Here is a 15,189-nt window from a genome sequence, read left to right as displayed (position 1 = left end):
CATAGACACAGACTATGGTGGATTCTCCAAAAGTACTTTTATAAATGCAGAGTAGTCACTTCTATGGACAAGGAACCAGTCCTGTGAATAGTAACGTATCAACAGTGCTTGCAGCCTCCCCCAACCCACACTGTTGCATTTACTATCATTTGAAAAAAAAGATTTCTTGAGAAGACAACACAGGTATGCTTGATCGTGGTAAAGACCCTCTTTTACAGACCTGTCAGTCCTAGGACCACCAAACTCCTCCTTTTGGTCATTCACCTCTGGGTGAAGTCCCTCATCTTGAAACAGAAGAAAAATAAGTCTGAATCTTATGTAAACTGATCAGTATACCAAAGAAGGTTTGGGATGTCTATGAAGGAGGCTAGAGTGTAACACATGCCCACAATAGATTGAGAAACTGTCCGTATAAAGTAGATAGGTCAAGGGTTTACTGATCAAGACTTGCGGACCTCCTCATTGAAGCCAGCCTGAAGGAGACCAGAAGGAGTCAAATCTATGTTACCTCCATGAGGAAGTCAAAGGTACTTTTAGTTTGTGGGAATGTATGCTACCCAAACGAATGCCTAAAATCTTGAACAGGAAATTTAGTTTAGGCTATTTGAAATCCCTCACAACCACATTTCCTCTCACAAAGCCCTCAGCAGGCTATGTGTGGACACTCAAAAATATTAACTAGTAACAGTTACACAATTACTAAAATTAAATTGTAGCTCATCAATTTAAGCAGAATAAAATGCATTGTATAGAATTGCATTTCTATCTGAGGTATGTTGACGGAGAATCTATAGAAGAATAGACTCACATGTTTATTCTCCACTACAGGAAAACCATTGTGGTTGGATGACGTGTCGCTAAGGATATCCACAATCTTTCCCACGTTCTCCATCCTCTTCAGACAAGTGACTGGTGTGCTCATCACCTCCCTAAAAGAAGCAAAGGGTATCTAAATGACGACAGAAGCTTGACAGTAGATATACATCCCTAAATCCGAATCTTCACAACAAGAAGCAGGTTTGGCAAGTGTACTAATACAAGAGGATAACAATGACAGAGGTCTTTAGTTCTCCAAGTGAGCCTAGCTTATTGCTCTATATCTAACCGTGGATGCATCTTCTACTGGCACTCCTGCCTTTCTCCATAACCACCTGTAAATGTCCACACGTTTTAAAAATCTGCTCCGCTGTCATCTAATTCTTGTGCTATATAAAGCTTTCTGTAGTCCTATTGGGTCTCTAGGTCTGCTACTTTTGAACTGTTCTAACCGTCTGTTGAGGAGATGAAAGACGACGTAAGTAGTGTTATGTCAGTTAAATGTTCATTAATCTATAGGTAACTGAGGTACAGCATGCTACAAAAGAGAAAAAGTGCAGTGCTTATCATCCTTTGTTCCTCTTGAGTAGCTGATAAATAGGAAGGGCCAAAAGTATTTTCTTTAACTTGATAACGAGCAATAGGATAAGTCAATATATTGGCCCGTCAATGTTCTAAATCACCAACTAAACTAATGAAAGTAGCCTGCACTATGGCGTGGTTCCCCTTGTTTTTTCCCAAAACACATATACAGTTAAATGAAAAAATAAAACTATCAGAAACAATAAGACAGAAATAAAGCTACAACTGAGTTATTTTAGCTCCATACAAGGTCCAAGATAAAAGAACTAGATGTGCAAAATAAACAGAAAGTGAGGAGGTATTGAAGCAGTCACAGAATTAAAAGGGATGTGGAAAAGAGAGGAGGACATACAGGAAGTACTGGGCCAACCTAGCTACATGCAAACATGAAAAATGAAAACAATAACCTACTATGCAAAAATGTGAACCTCCAAATAAACCAAAATCACTAATATCTTGATTCAAGGTACTAAATTAAACATGTTCACACTGATCCCATTAACATTGTCAACAGGCAATCCTACACGCTGAGTCATGGTTACATGAAAAACTCAACTATCCAACATTTCTAACCAAGAAATTCTACAAAGTATGGATTCACAGGAGTAACAAGGACCTAGAACATCTGTTTACGAAAATCTGGCAATATGGACTAGTCAGAAATGTAATGGGATCAATCCCAACTGCATGTGTACAAGTCCTACGCAACTGGTGTAGTCAAATTATTTTTCTACTAGGTCAGTTTTAACCTTATCATATACAATGCAGCACCATGGTATTTTAAGTATGCCCAGTCATTTGAGCTATCATATAAAACAATTCAAGGCAACTCACATGACATCAAAATAAATGTACATTAACTGGGTCACTTAACTAACCATCCTAAAGCAGAAGTTTGTTTCCTCAGTTTTTACCTGGAGGTGAGGGAGTGTGATGTCACAGGCGCTTCCCAGTGCAGGAATGGAACACTTTGGAGCTGGATGTGAATGTCGTACAGACCCTGGAATGTGCAAAGAACGAAAACATTTTTCAATGCCTCAGACAATGTTTTCATAAAAAAACATTTAATCACAGAGTACAGGGAGGAGTGAATAACACAGCTTTAACTTATATTATACAAATATTAGAAATAGGGTGTGCAGCAGACAGAAGGAAAATGTTACTTCCCTGTAAGCATGCTTGTGTCATATAATGCTGTAGATTCACATTCTGTGCATAATCCTGCTATTCAGGGTCAGCTCAGATGTTTGCAAGTTGTTTTTCTTCGAAAAAAGTATTTTGCGTCACAAGATAGTGGCTCCTCCTTTCACTGGTAATGCGCATGGTCATCAACTTCTTTGTTAGATTGCTTTCCCGCATGGCAAGTGAGGATGAAACGTGAGGCACAGCGTAGTATAGAGAGATGTCTATGCCAAAGGAGTTTGTGAAATAATAGTGAAGGTAACTGTAACAACACATGCATTTGGAGAGGAGGGTGGACACTTGTGAACACGTGAACAGCACTACATGCCACAAACAGGTGCTTACTGAATAAGTAAAAGTTTCTGTTTATGGCATCTGTGGCTGTTGATACACATGCTGTGCGTAGACTATAAAGCAGTCCTCCTCCATAAGCAGTGATTAGCCTGTGGGAGTCACAACTGTTTGAAATAGTGAGCCTTAAACTGCTAGGCTCACACTGGCTTGCTGATGGTCTACCACAGCTACCCGGTAATGCTTTGTAAAAGTATGTGGTGTACACCATGTAGCTGCTTTCCAAATGCTGGATATAAGGATGTTTTCTATGAAGACCTTTGAAAGCCCCCCCTCCCCTTTTTTTTTTTAACTAGTGAAATGGGCTCTAGGTGGAATGGGTAAAGTTCTTTCAGCTTTCGCATAGCAGGTTTGGATGCATTTAACAATCCATCTTGCAATGCTCGATTCAGAAACGGCCCTTCTCTTGTGAGGTTTGATGAAAGCAACAGAAAGTTATTGTGTTTTCCTGAATGATTTAGGGCCTGCATTAGATCTGGCAGATTAGTCTGTCAACGGTGATGGATATCCCGTTCGCTGAAATCCAAATCCCATAGGAAACAATGGGATTTAGATTTTGGTGGATGGGATATCCGTCACTGTTGTGATGGAGACACCCTTCTGCTGAAATACAAATCAGACCCTTAGTCCTGTCAATGAAATACATGAGAGAGTGTTTCACATCTCGTGTGTACAGCCCTTTCTGCAACGGAGTCAGGTTGAGGGAAAATACAGGAAGTTCAATGGATTGATTTAGGTGGAACCGTGAGACCACCTTGGAGAGGACTTTGGGGTAGCAGCAGAGTACAGGCCTGTCCCAGTGTTTCTGATGGATACAACTACCTGTGGATTCCTCACCCAATGAATACTTCCATGGCGCCAGCATTAGACGGAAATCTTCTTCCTAGTCTCTGCACGTCGACGAGGACGTCACTCTAGCCCACGCGACGCCGTCTGACGTCATACAGGCAATAAGAGGTCCTCGACGACGTGCCGACGTCAGTTCCCTTTTTTCCGTGCATTCGAAACGGTTATCTTCGAGGGAGCAACTGTTACTTTTGTGGTTACAGTGTATTTTTTTGCTGCGTAGTCCTTCTCTGCAGTAATAATGTCGCAGAGAAAGTCGGGTTTCAAGCCTTGTCGAGAGTGTGGGGGCAAGATGTCAGTTACAGATCCTCACTCAGACTGCCTTTGGTGTTTGAGCTTCGACCACGACGTCTCAACTTGCGATTCATGCCAGCACATGAATCCGAAGGCCCTCAAGGAACGTGAGGCTAAGTTGTTTATGGCGAAGTCGAAGAAAGAAAAGCATCACAAGAAGTCTTCTTCGCCAAGGCATCGGCGTCATCGAGACTCCCGGCGCCGTAAAGATTCACAGCGCCATTCAAGCAAGGAGACTCGTTCCAGGTCGCCTTCGGATCGGCGCCGGAGGACTTGGGAGGTCAGTCCCACGGTCACGCCGCATCCGTCGACGCCGTTGCCCTCTCCGGCGTCACCGACTTCACCTGGGCAGGCGTCGGTGATTGAGGTGATGCAGCCTCTTGTGTTGTCTCCGGCGTCGCAGACGTCGAGGCCGGCGTCGGGGTCGCCTTCGGTACAGGCACCCCAGTATCCGGCTTTTCCCACCCCTGGAGCCGATAGTACCGCATTCCTAAATGCGATGTATACCATCTTCCAACAGATGGCTCCAGGGGGTGCTCCGGCTGGTCCTTTGGCCTTTTCATTGGGTGATCCTGCGCCTCTACGGCCGGCACCCTTTATGCCCTTTCTCCCTTTTGGGAACGTGTGCTCGGTGGCCGCCCCGGTGGCTTCAGAGGGATTGGCCCCGGAGATTTCCATCCTGTCGACGTCGGGATTTCGTCCTGTGACTCCGGTGGGTCCATCTGCTCCAAGTTCTCTTCGTCCTGCTCTTTCATCGGCGTCGAAGTTGCCTGTGGCGCCGGACGCGGCGTTGGTTGCTTCTGGGGATCGGCGCCGATCTTCGACTTCGGCGGAGGCCATGTCGACTCCGCGTATCGAGCTGAGGCTACATTCGAGGAGACGGGCTCTTCGTCTATTGAAAGAGCAGGAGTACCAACGAGTCCTGGAGGAAGGAGAACTGGAGGACTCTGGTGATGGACTGCATGGTCTGGATACAGCCAGTGGGCTGGACACTTCCCCTGAGTGGGATCTTTCGTCTCCAGGGGAATATACGGAGGAGGCGGCTTCCTTTCACGCTGTAGTACGGAAGGCAGCTAACTTTCTGGACCTGCCTTTGCCGGTGGCAGAGGCGAAGCAGAATCTTCTAACGGAGGTGCTACATCCGGCCTCTGCTGCAGCGGAGCCTCTCTTGCCGTTTAATGAGGCTTTGCTTGATCCGGTGCTAGAGGTGTGGAAGAGGCCAGTATCTTCCTCAGCGGTTCATAGGGCTGTGGCCAGGAGGTATCGAGCTGCGCCATCTGACCCTGGCTTTCTTTTTAGACACCCTACACCGGAGAGCTTGGTGGTGCAAGCCTCCTGTTCATCAAAATCAGCACCTGGATCTTTCCCGACGGTGCCTGAAGACAGGGACTCGAAAAAGCTGGATGCGCAGTCCAAGAATTTTTTTTTCATCCTGCAGTCTGGCGTTGAAGGCCACCAACGCAACTTGCATTCTGGGGAGATACATCCATGCTCTTATGGATGACATTTCGTCATCATTTACGGAGCTTCCCCAGGATCTTTTGGATGTTGTTTCGGACGCCCAGGCTGCCGCGACCCAGATTATTCAGTCTGGGCTGGACACGACCGATTCGGTGGCTAGGGCAATGGGCACGGCTGTGGTGGCAAGGAGACAGGCCTGGCTCCGTAATTCGGGATTTTCTGCGGATGTGCAGTCAACCCTATTGGACCTCCCGTTTGATGGGGACAAACTGTTTGGGGCCAAGGCAGATTCGGCCTTGGAGCGATTTAAGGAGAGCAGGGCCACAGCCAAATCGTTAGGGCTCCAAGCTCCTTCTTCCTCTGCCTCTTCCAGATTTTTCAGGAGGTTTCGTGGATTTGGGCGTGGCTCTTCCTCCTCTTCCTTTCGGGGGAGATTCCAGCAACCTGCCTCTTCCCATCCCTATAGATCTTTTAGAGGGAGAGGTAGGGACCCGCACCAGAGGAGCCTCTCAGCAGCACTCTGCCTCTTCCTCGTCCTCTGGAGGGGTGCAGCAGGGAAAGCAGCCTTAGGCTTCCACCATTTCCCACTCACTCCTCTCCTGTAGGGGGAAGATTATGGCATTTTCTCCGCAAGTGGAAGACTATTACTACGGACACTTGGGTTCTCAGTATTGTGGGAAAAGGCTACACCCTTCCCTTTCGGGAGTTCCCGCCCCCCATCCCGTCTCGCCCATCTTATTGTTCAGAAGAGCACCTCTTGTTGCTAGAACAGGAGGTACAAGTCCTCCTTTCAAAGGGCGCGGTGGAGTTGGTCCCAGAGCAGGAAAGGGGTCGAGGTTGTTACTCAAGGTATTTCCTGATTCCCAAGAAGGATGGTCGGTTGAGACCAATCCTGGATCTGAGGATCTTGAATTGGTTCCTCAAACAGGAAAAGTTCAAGATGCTGACCCTAGCTCAGGTGCTTTTGGCGTTGAACAAGGAAGATTGGATGGTGTCTGTCGACTTGCAGGATGCTTACTTTCATGTCCCGATACTCAAGTCACACAGGAAGTATCTCCGGTTTGTGGTAGGATCGCAGCACTATCAGTTTGCGGTCCTTCCGTTTGGTCTTACTTCAGCACCTCGAGTCTTCACGAAGGTGATGTCGGTGGTTGCGGCAGAGCTCAGAAGGAAGGGGATAGCAGTATTCCCTTACTTGGACGACTGGTTGATCAAAGCCAAGTCTCCGGAGCTTGTGTTGCATCATCTGCAGTCAACGACTCAGTTGTTGTTCGACCTGGGCTTTTCGGTGAACGAGCCCAAATCTCACCTGGAGCCCTCTCAGCGCCTCCTGTTCATAGGGGCAGTACTGGATACAACATTGAGTCGAGCCTTTCCTCCGCCTCAGCGGATTCAAGATATTCAGGAATTGGTTCCAATGTTTCGAAGTGGAGCGGTAGTTCCAGTCCTCAAGGTCCTTCGTCTGCTCGGTCTGTTTGCCTCCTGCATTCTGTTGGTCACGCATGCTCGCTGGCACATGAGGGCTCTTCAGTGGTGCCTCCGAAGGCAGTGGTCTCAACACAAAGGAGATCTAGAAGGTGCTGTCAAGATCTCCAGAGATGCTGCTGTGGACTTGAAGTGGTGGATTGCGAGCAACAATCTTTCACAAGGAAAGCAGTTTGCGCAGTCGCCACCAGTGGCCATGGTCATAACGGATGCTTCCACTCTAGGGTGGGGAGCTCATCTGGGGGACCTGGAGATCAAAGGCCTTTGGTCTCCAGAGGAACAGATGTTTCATATCAATCTGTTAGAGTTACGGGCTGTACGTCTGGCTCTCAAGGCCTTCCTCCCTTCCCTTCGTGGTCAGTCGGTACAGGTCCTGACGGACAATACTACCACGATGTGGTACATAAACAAACAGGGAGGAGTAGGGTCGTACCTTCTCTGCAGAGAAGCTCTTCGACTATGGTCCTGGGCAAAGGACCATCAGATTTGCTTGGTAGCAAATCATCTGGCCGGGGTCTTGAATGTACGTGCGGACGGTCTCAGTCGCCAATTCTCGGCAGACCACGAGTGGCGTCTCCATCCAGATCAAGCCCGTTTGATCTTCCAAAGGTGGGGGTTTCCTCAGGTAGATCTGTTTGCCACTCTGGAGAACGCGCATTGTCCGTTATTCTGCAGCCTCCAGTATCCGATGCAGGGAGCGTTGGGGGACGCGTTTCAAATAACCTGGTGCGGCCAGTTGCTTTACGCGTTTCCTCCCATACCCTTGATTCCTCGAGTATTGAGGAAGATTCGCCAAGACCGGGCGCTAGTCATCTTAATAGCACCGGATTGGCCAAGGAGGGTGTGGTACTCCGACCTTCTCCAACTCTCAATGTGCCCTCCGCTCCGTCTCCCTTTCAGGGCAGACCTCCTCTCGCAGTCGCAGGGGCAGGTTTTACACCCCAACCTCCAGAGTCTGCACCTACATGCCTGGAGATTGAACGGGGCAACCTGAGTTCCTTCTCTCTTCCGCCTGATGTAGTGGATGTTATATTAGCGGCCAGGCGACACTCCACTAAATCTATCTACGCTAATAGGTGGTCTTAATTTGTTGCGTGGTGTGGAGAGAGGCAGATTGATCCTTTACATGCTCATCTATCAGACGTTTTGTCTTTTGCTCGGTCTCTAGCGCAGAAAGGTTGTGCAGTGGCTACCATTAAGGGTTATTTGTCGGCCTTCATTTGTCTTCCAGACCAACCATTGTTATTTAAATCCCCTATTGTTATCAGATTCTTGAAAGGTCTTCTAAATAAATATCCTCCAAAACCATTCGTTATGCCGCAATGGGATTTGTCCTTGGTCCTGACTTTCCTTATGGGGCCTCCTTTTGAGCCTATGCATTCTTGCCCCTTAAGGTATTTGGTTATAAAAACAGTTTTCCTGGTAGCTATAACATCTGCAAGGAGAGTGAGTGAGTTGCAGGCCTTATCGGTAAAGCCCCCTTATACAACTTTTTATGGGGATAAGGTGGTGTTGAGGACCAAGGCTGCTTTCCTCCCGAAGGTTGTTTCACTGTTCCATTTGGCTCAGACAATTACTTTGTCCACGTTCTATCCTCCGCCTCATCCTTCTAAAGAGGAAGAAAGACTGCACCGTCTGGACCCAAAGAGGGCGTTGAGCTTCTTTATTGATAGAACAAAGGATTTCAGGATGGAGGATCAGCTGTTCATCGGGTACGTGGGCAAGAGGAGAGGAAAGGCAGTCCACAAGAGAACACTCTCCAGGTGGGTTGTTCTTTGCATTAAAATCTGTTACTCTTTGGCAAAGAAGGATCCTCCTGAGGGCATTAGAGCTCATTCCACCAGAGCTAAGTCGGCCACTTCGGCCTTGGCCAGAGGTGTTCCTGTGGTCGACATCTGCAAGGCCGCAACTTGGTCGTCCCTTCACACTTTTGCGAAACATTACTGTTTGGACTCTGAGGTCAGAAGGGACGGCCATTTTGCACGGTCAGTGCTGCAGGATTTCTTGGTTTGACCATTTAGGCACCCGCCACCGGGCGTGGTACTGCTTTGGGACTCTATTCATTGGGTGAGGAATCCACAGGTAGTTGTATCCATCAGAAGAACGAGTTACTTACCTTCGGTAACGACTTTTCTGGTGGATACATTAGCTACCTGTGGATTCCTCACGGTCCCACCCGCCTCCCCGTTGCCTTTCTGGTCTTACCAAGTAATCCTTGAGTGCGCTCCTCTTGGTCTTCAAGGTTGCAATAGATGTTGTATATATGGATACTTGTGTATATTTATCTGTATATATATATATATGTATATATCTTTGTGTATATACATGATTTGCATATATTTGTTCGTTTTAAAAAAAAGAGAGTTATATTAAATTTACAGCTATTCATTGCAATATTGTGTATTTTACAAGGTTATGGGATGTTGCCTTGCTCTTTCATTGCATTGGGTTGTTGTTCTCATGCACGTAAAAAATGTTGGTACTGACGTCGGCACGTCGTCGAGGACCTCTTATTGCCTGTATGACGTCAGACGGCGTCGCGTGGGCTAGAGTGACGTCCTCGTCGACGTGCAGAGACTAGGAAGAAGATTTCCGTCGAATGCTGGCGCCATGGGAGTATTCATTGGGTGAGGAATCCACAGGTAGCTAATGTATCCACCAGAAAAGTCGTTACCGAAGGTAAGTAACTCGTTCATTTGGAAGGAAAGGTCTTCCAGTGTTAGTGCCTTCAACTCAATGGCACATCTAAGTGAAGTGATAGCGACCACAAATGTTATCTTCCACAATAGAAACTGAGGGGGCAGGAGAGGAGGAGCTTAATTAATCTTGTTAATACAATACTTAGATTCCATGAAGCTGCTGGTGGCACCTGAGAAGGAATTACTTTTTAAGACTTTACAAGAAGGCTTTTATGACTGGAATTCTGAATAGGGAACTGTTTTGCCTATTTTGTAGGTATGCTGATAGATCCGCTATGTGTAGCCTTAAGGATGTAAAGCCAAACCAGAGGTTTACAAGTGAAAAAAATAGCAGACAATATCTTGCACCTTGCTTGCTAAGGGATCAACGTGTTTGGTGTAGTAAATAAATCTTTTCCACTTAGCTGTGTAACAGAACCAAGTAGTGGGCCTGCATGCCTCTGAGAACGTCCATACCTTCTTGTGGGAGATTGAGGTAACCAAACTCTAGGACTTCAGGAGTCAGATTGTAAGGCTGAGGGATCTGGGAACCAGGTGTCTGATTTCTCCATTGTTCTGCATGAGAAGGAACTGCCTGCTGGGGTGTGTTTTGTGGGGAACTAGTGACAAGTCAAGGAGTGTGGTGAACCATGATTGTCATGCCACTGTGAAAGCCACCAGGATGAGAGTGAAAGATGTCTCCTAAAGTTTGTGAACCACAAACAGAAGCAATGGGAGAGGTTAGAAAGCATTTCCAAATATCCCCGACTAACTCACCGGTAGTGTGTTATCCTTGGAATGTGGGAGTGGAAACCTCGAGGCAAAAATTGGGCATTTGGTGTTTTCTGTAGTGGCACAGAGGTCTATTTGTGGTTGCCCCCAATGTTGGAAGTATTGGAGGAGGACTTGCGGATGGAGTTTCCACTCACTGACTTGTTGGCACCTCCTGCTGAGGAGATCTGCAAAGTTGTTGTCCACGCCGGGTAGGTACTCTGATAAAAAGTGAATGTTGTGTCAGAGAGCCCACCTCCAAATGGTCTGGACTAAATGAGAAAGCTGATGGGATTTGGTGCTCCCTTGCCTTTAGAGAGAGTTCATGGGAGTCATGTTGTCTATCTTGACGAGGACTACTTTACCAATCAGAAGAGGAAGGAAGGCTTTCTGAGCTAGGTGAACAGCTAGCAGCTCTAGGTGATTTATGTGGAGATGTTGCAGATTTGTTGTCCAGTGGCACTGGAGAGTTAGATTTTGGGAATGTGCTTCTCATCCAGCAAGGAAGGCGTTCGTTGTTATGGTCCTCTGCAAACTGGGTCTAGGAAAGGCTATCCTTTTAACAAAGTCATTGGTGTTCCATCCTGCAGAGAGCGACAAGCTTGATGGCCAACCAACACTAGATCTTCCCACTGACCCTCCACTTGAGTCCATTGGTGCGTTAAGCACTCCTACAATGGGCGCATGTTTAGTCTGGCATGAGGTACTAGTTGAAATTGGAGAATGAGTGCCTGGAATGATAGTATCCTGGCGGCATTTGGCTATGCTATTCCTAGTTCGGAGTTGAGAACTGCTCCTAGATGAAGTTGGATTTGAAGGGGTTGGAGGTGGTACTTTAAGACACTGATTGCAAAGCTTAGTTTGTAAAATAGGTTTATGGTGAACTGAGTATGTTGGTAACGTTTATGGCGAGTTGCACTTTTGAAGAGCCATTCATTTAGGTATGGAAAGACATGTATGACCTGTCCTAGCAGGTAAACAGCTACTACCGTAAGACATTTGGTAAAAACCCTGGGTGCGATAGTGACCTTGAAGGGGAGCACTTGGAAATGGTAATGCTGGCCGTTTATTACAAACTCAAGATACTGGTGATGTGCCAGGGGAATAGGAAAGTAGGCGACCTGGAGGTTGGGTGCGACCATGAAGTCGCCTTGGTGTAATAATGGGATGACATCTTGAAGGGCAACTATGTGAAAGTGCTCTGAGAGAAAGTACTGGTTTAGGGGTCTGAGATCCATTATCGGTCTCAGGGACCCTTCTTTTTGGGAATAAGGGAGTATAGCGAGTATACTCCTGTACCCCATTGGAGGAGGGGAATGGGTTTTATAGCTCCTTTTTTCACGAGTGCTTGTATTTCTTCCCTAGGCAACGTTTGGTGTTGTGGGGATAGTCTATGTTTGCAAGGTGGAATCTTGGAGGTGAAGAAGAGGGCTCTAGACAATAATCATGTTGGATTATAATAGTCAACACCTACTGGTCAGAGGTGAGGTTTTGCCAGGCAGGAAAGAACCCTTATAGACGACCCGAGAGATGATGTGTGATCAGGGGGAATGAGTGGTAAGTCAGAGCTTAGTAGTGGTGGCAGATGGCTTGGTAAATTTGCCTTTGCCTCCACCTTTGGTGTTGTTATCCCTATACAAGCCTCAGTAGTAGCCTCTAGGTAAGGCAGTTTGAGTCTGTGCCCATTGGTATGAAGTGGAGGTCTCAGGAGAGGTTGTTTTTGACCCTTGGAGGAAGGGTGAGCGGTGAAACGAGCCACGATGGGAAGGTTTTTGCAGTGCTGCCATGGCGTCTGCGGTTTCAGTATCTTTTTTGATCTTTTCCAATAAAGTATCTACTTGAGGTAATGGAAGCCCAAGTAGAATCTGCTGGACTTCCAGTTTAAAACCACAGACCGTCTTGTACAGTTTATCCTCCCTAGCTGCAATATATGCAGTGTCAGGGGCACAATGTATAGTTGCAATGGATATTAATTTTCTCATCAAAGGTGTTCTGCTGGGAGGTAACGGAGTTCCTCCATCTGGTTCCAGTGGACTCTATTGTACCTTGAGAGAAGGTCAATGGAGTTATCGATAATCCAATGACTGACCGATTGTGCAGCTACCCTTTGGCCTGCTGCATCTATTCTCTTACTCTCCTTATCTGGTGAAGGGGCATTACCAGATGTTTGAGAGTTGGGCTCTTTTGCATGTGGTTGCTAGCACTAAAGAGTCTGGTGGAAGTTGAACTCTTATGTAGAGCGGATCATTAGGGGATGCTTTATATTTCTGTCTACCCTTAGTGATATAAACTCTAGCTTTCACTGGGTCTTTGACTATATATGGGGTGAGGCAGGGCATACTTTGAAAGTGTTTCAAAGAGGAAGTCGTCCTGTAAGGGCTCCTTGTGTAATTGTACCTTGCAGAAGGTGGCAGCCCAACCTAGGAGGTCGTGATAGGTTGTAGTGTCATCTCATCTAGGGGCTGGTTTTGCGGAGTATAGATCTGGGTCTGCAACCGCTGGTGAGTCTGTGCCATGTGTATCCCATGGGTCATCCTGTGGTGGGCTATCAAAAGTGTCACCTTCATCTGGTCCCCTATATATGATTGAGTTGCCCCTTCAGAAGAGTATGTTTTAGGGTCAGCTGACGAAGTTGGTGGTGAGGGTGAATGCTTTGCAGTAGGCATGGGTGGTGGACTAGTGTGTAATGCTTATATTACTTACTGGTAATCCTCATTACTTAGTTCCGATTGTCCTCATCCAATTCAATACTAATGAGGTGAAATTCACCTCTTGAGACAGAAACAAAATACAGGAAGTGTTTGTAAGGGTGACCCTTGCCCTCCAGGGAATATCCTATAAGGGTTCCCTCCAGGGAGTATCCTATAAGGATAGCCATGACCCAGCATTTCTCCTGAACTTCAAGCACTCCATAAAGATAAGAAGGTCAAAAGATCGGGATGGATGTCATGAATGGGACAAGGACAATCAAGACGAAGAGTAATGAATATTACCTGTAAGTAATAGAAGCATTACCTCTATGTCCCTTATGTCCTAGTCCCACATTCATTACTAATTAGGCATACTAAAGCAGATCAAAAAGACCTTCATGCCGAAACAAGATCATGAAAGGAAAACTCCATATCACAGTAACGATGTAGAAAACAAAAGGTCATTTATTGAAATAAAGACAACAAAGCTTTAGGTCAAAACAGAATCCAAAATCCCAAACCCAAAATTCTTATTATCATCCAAAACATTTTGCAATCTGTATTATTTCATCAAACAAAAATTCAGCAATGGAGACAACTTTCAACTCAGCCCAGGAGGCTGTCATACCATGAGTCGAATCCCCATGGATACCCAGAGGAGGAGGTGTACCTGACAGAGAAAGACCAAACCAATCGCCTGTTTAATCCATCTTCCAATGGAAATCAAAGAAGCATGATGAGCTGATCGAAAAGTGATAAATCAGCAAAGTCCTGTTAATTTGAAGACTGCTAAACATCATGGTTTCCATCTGATACATCAGAAAGAGCTGGATGACCAACTTCCTTACTCCTATGAAAATTAGAGGCTACTTTGGGAAAAAATTAAGAGTCTAACTTCAAAACTATACATTCTTCACAAAAGGAGAATAAAGGCTCCCTGATCAATAAAGCTGAAAGTTCACCAATCCTTCTGGCTTATGTTATGACCACCAAGAACACTATCCTTAAGGTAACAAACAATGTTGTCAGCCTGATACAAAGGTCGAAAGGTAAAAAAAACTAAGCCTTCAGAACCAAAGCCAAATCTCACAAAGGAAAAAGAGGTTTAATCACTGGGCTTGAAAAAGAGAAGCCCTTTAAAAGTTGCGAAACTAAATAATCCACATCATTAAAATATCCCCATGGATTACAGAAAGCCTTAATAGCTGCCCATAGAGAATGGAGAGTAGAAACAGCCAATTTCTTCTCAAAACTCTCCCATAGAAACTGAGGAACATCTGGAAGAAAGCATTCAACAGGAGAAAGCTTACACTCTGAGCACCAATGCTGAAAATGACTCCAGTGCTGACAAAATGATTTCTAAGTAGGTGGCTTATGAGAATTTTGAACAACCTGAGCTAAATGTGAGGACACCCCTCTCAGCCGTCACACTCTTTCAATTTTCAAACCAACAGTTGAAGTCTCTGAGACAGAAGAAGCTTGGAAAACCTCAGAGGAGATGAATAACTCAGGATCAACCAAGGACTCTGCACCGCCAGAGCCTTCAGAATTGGAAACCAAAACCTTCTGGGTCCAGAGGGGACCACTAAAACCATCATTCTATTCTATCTGCCAGAAGCCTGGAAATCAGGGCCATTGGGGGTGGGGGAGATTTGGGGAGGAATCCAGGAGATAAGGCCACTACATACACAGTGCATCCACCCCCATGCCCCTGAGAGGCCCGGCAACAAAACCTTGGAAGCTGCAAACTGACCCGGGAGGCAAACAGATCCATGCAAGGGGTACAGAGCTTCCTGCAAATCTGCTGGAATATATGAACTGACAGAGTTCCAGGGATGTTGGAAAAACTCGACTGAGGGAATCTGCTACAACATTGTCTAGACCCTTGATGGGGACGACTGACAGTGACAATAGGTTAACCTCTGCCCATTGGAAAAACATTACTGTAATCTGATCCAGAGACTTTGACTTGATGCCTCCCTTATTGTTGAGGTAGGAAACAGTTACCATATTGTCTGATCTGACCAATAGAT

The 15,189-nt window shown here is 46.1% G+C and overlaps 1 protein-coding gene across 2 annotated transcripts in view; it reads right to left on the bottom strand.

The window, feature by feature from the left end:
• Positions 1–15,189, bottom strand: part of CLCN7 (chloride voltage-gated channel 7) — a 273,461-nt gene that overhangs the window by 57,621 nt on the left and 200,651 nt on the right. For both annotated transcript variants that reach the window (XM_069210446.1, XM_069210445.1), the window contains 2 exons: positions 2,313–2,398; positions 809–929 (listed from right to left, as the gene is read on the bottom strand). In XM_069210446.1, the coding sequence (XP_069066547.1) occupies positions 809–929; positions 2,313–2,398 (207 nt within the window). The remainder of the gene's footprint in view (positions 1–808; positions 930–2,312; positions 2,399–15,189) is intronic.

This window comes from Pleurodeles waltl, chromosome 10 (assembly GCF_031143425.1).
Source record: "Pleurodeles waltl isolate 20211129_DDA chromosome 10, aPleWal1.hap1.20221129, whole genome shotgun sequence".
Lineage (NCBI taxonomy): Eukaryota > Metazoa > Chordata > Amphibia > Caudata > Salamandridae > Pleurodeles > Pleurodeles waltl.
The sequence above is the reverse complement of the archived record's forward strand: the minus strand, read 5'-3'. Positions and strand labels throughout refer to the sequence as shown.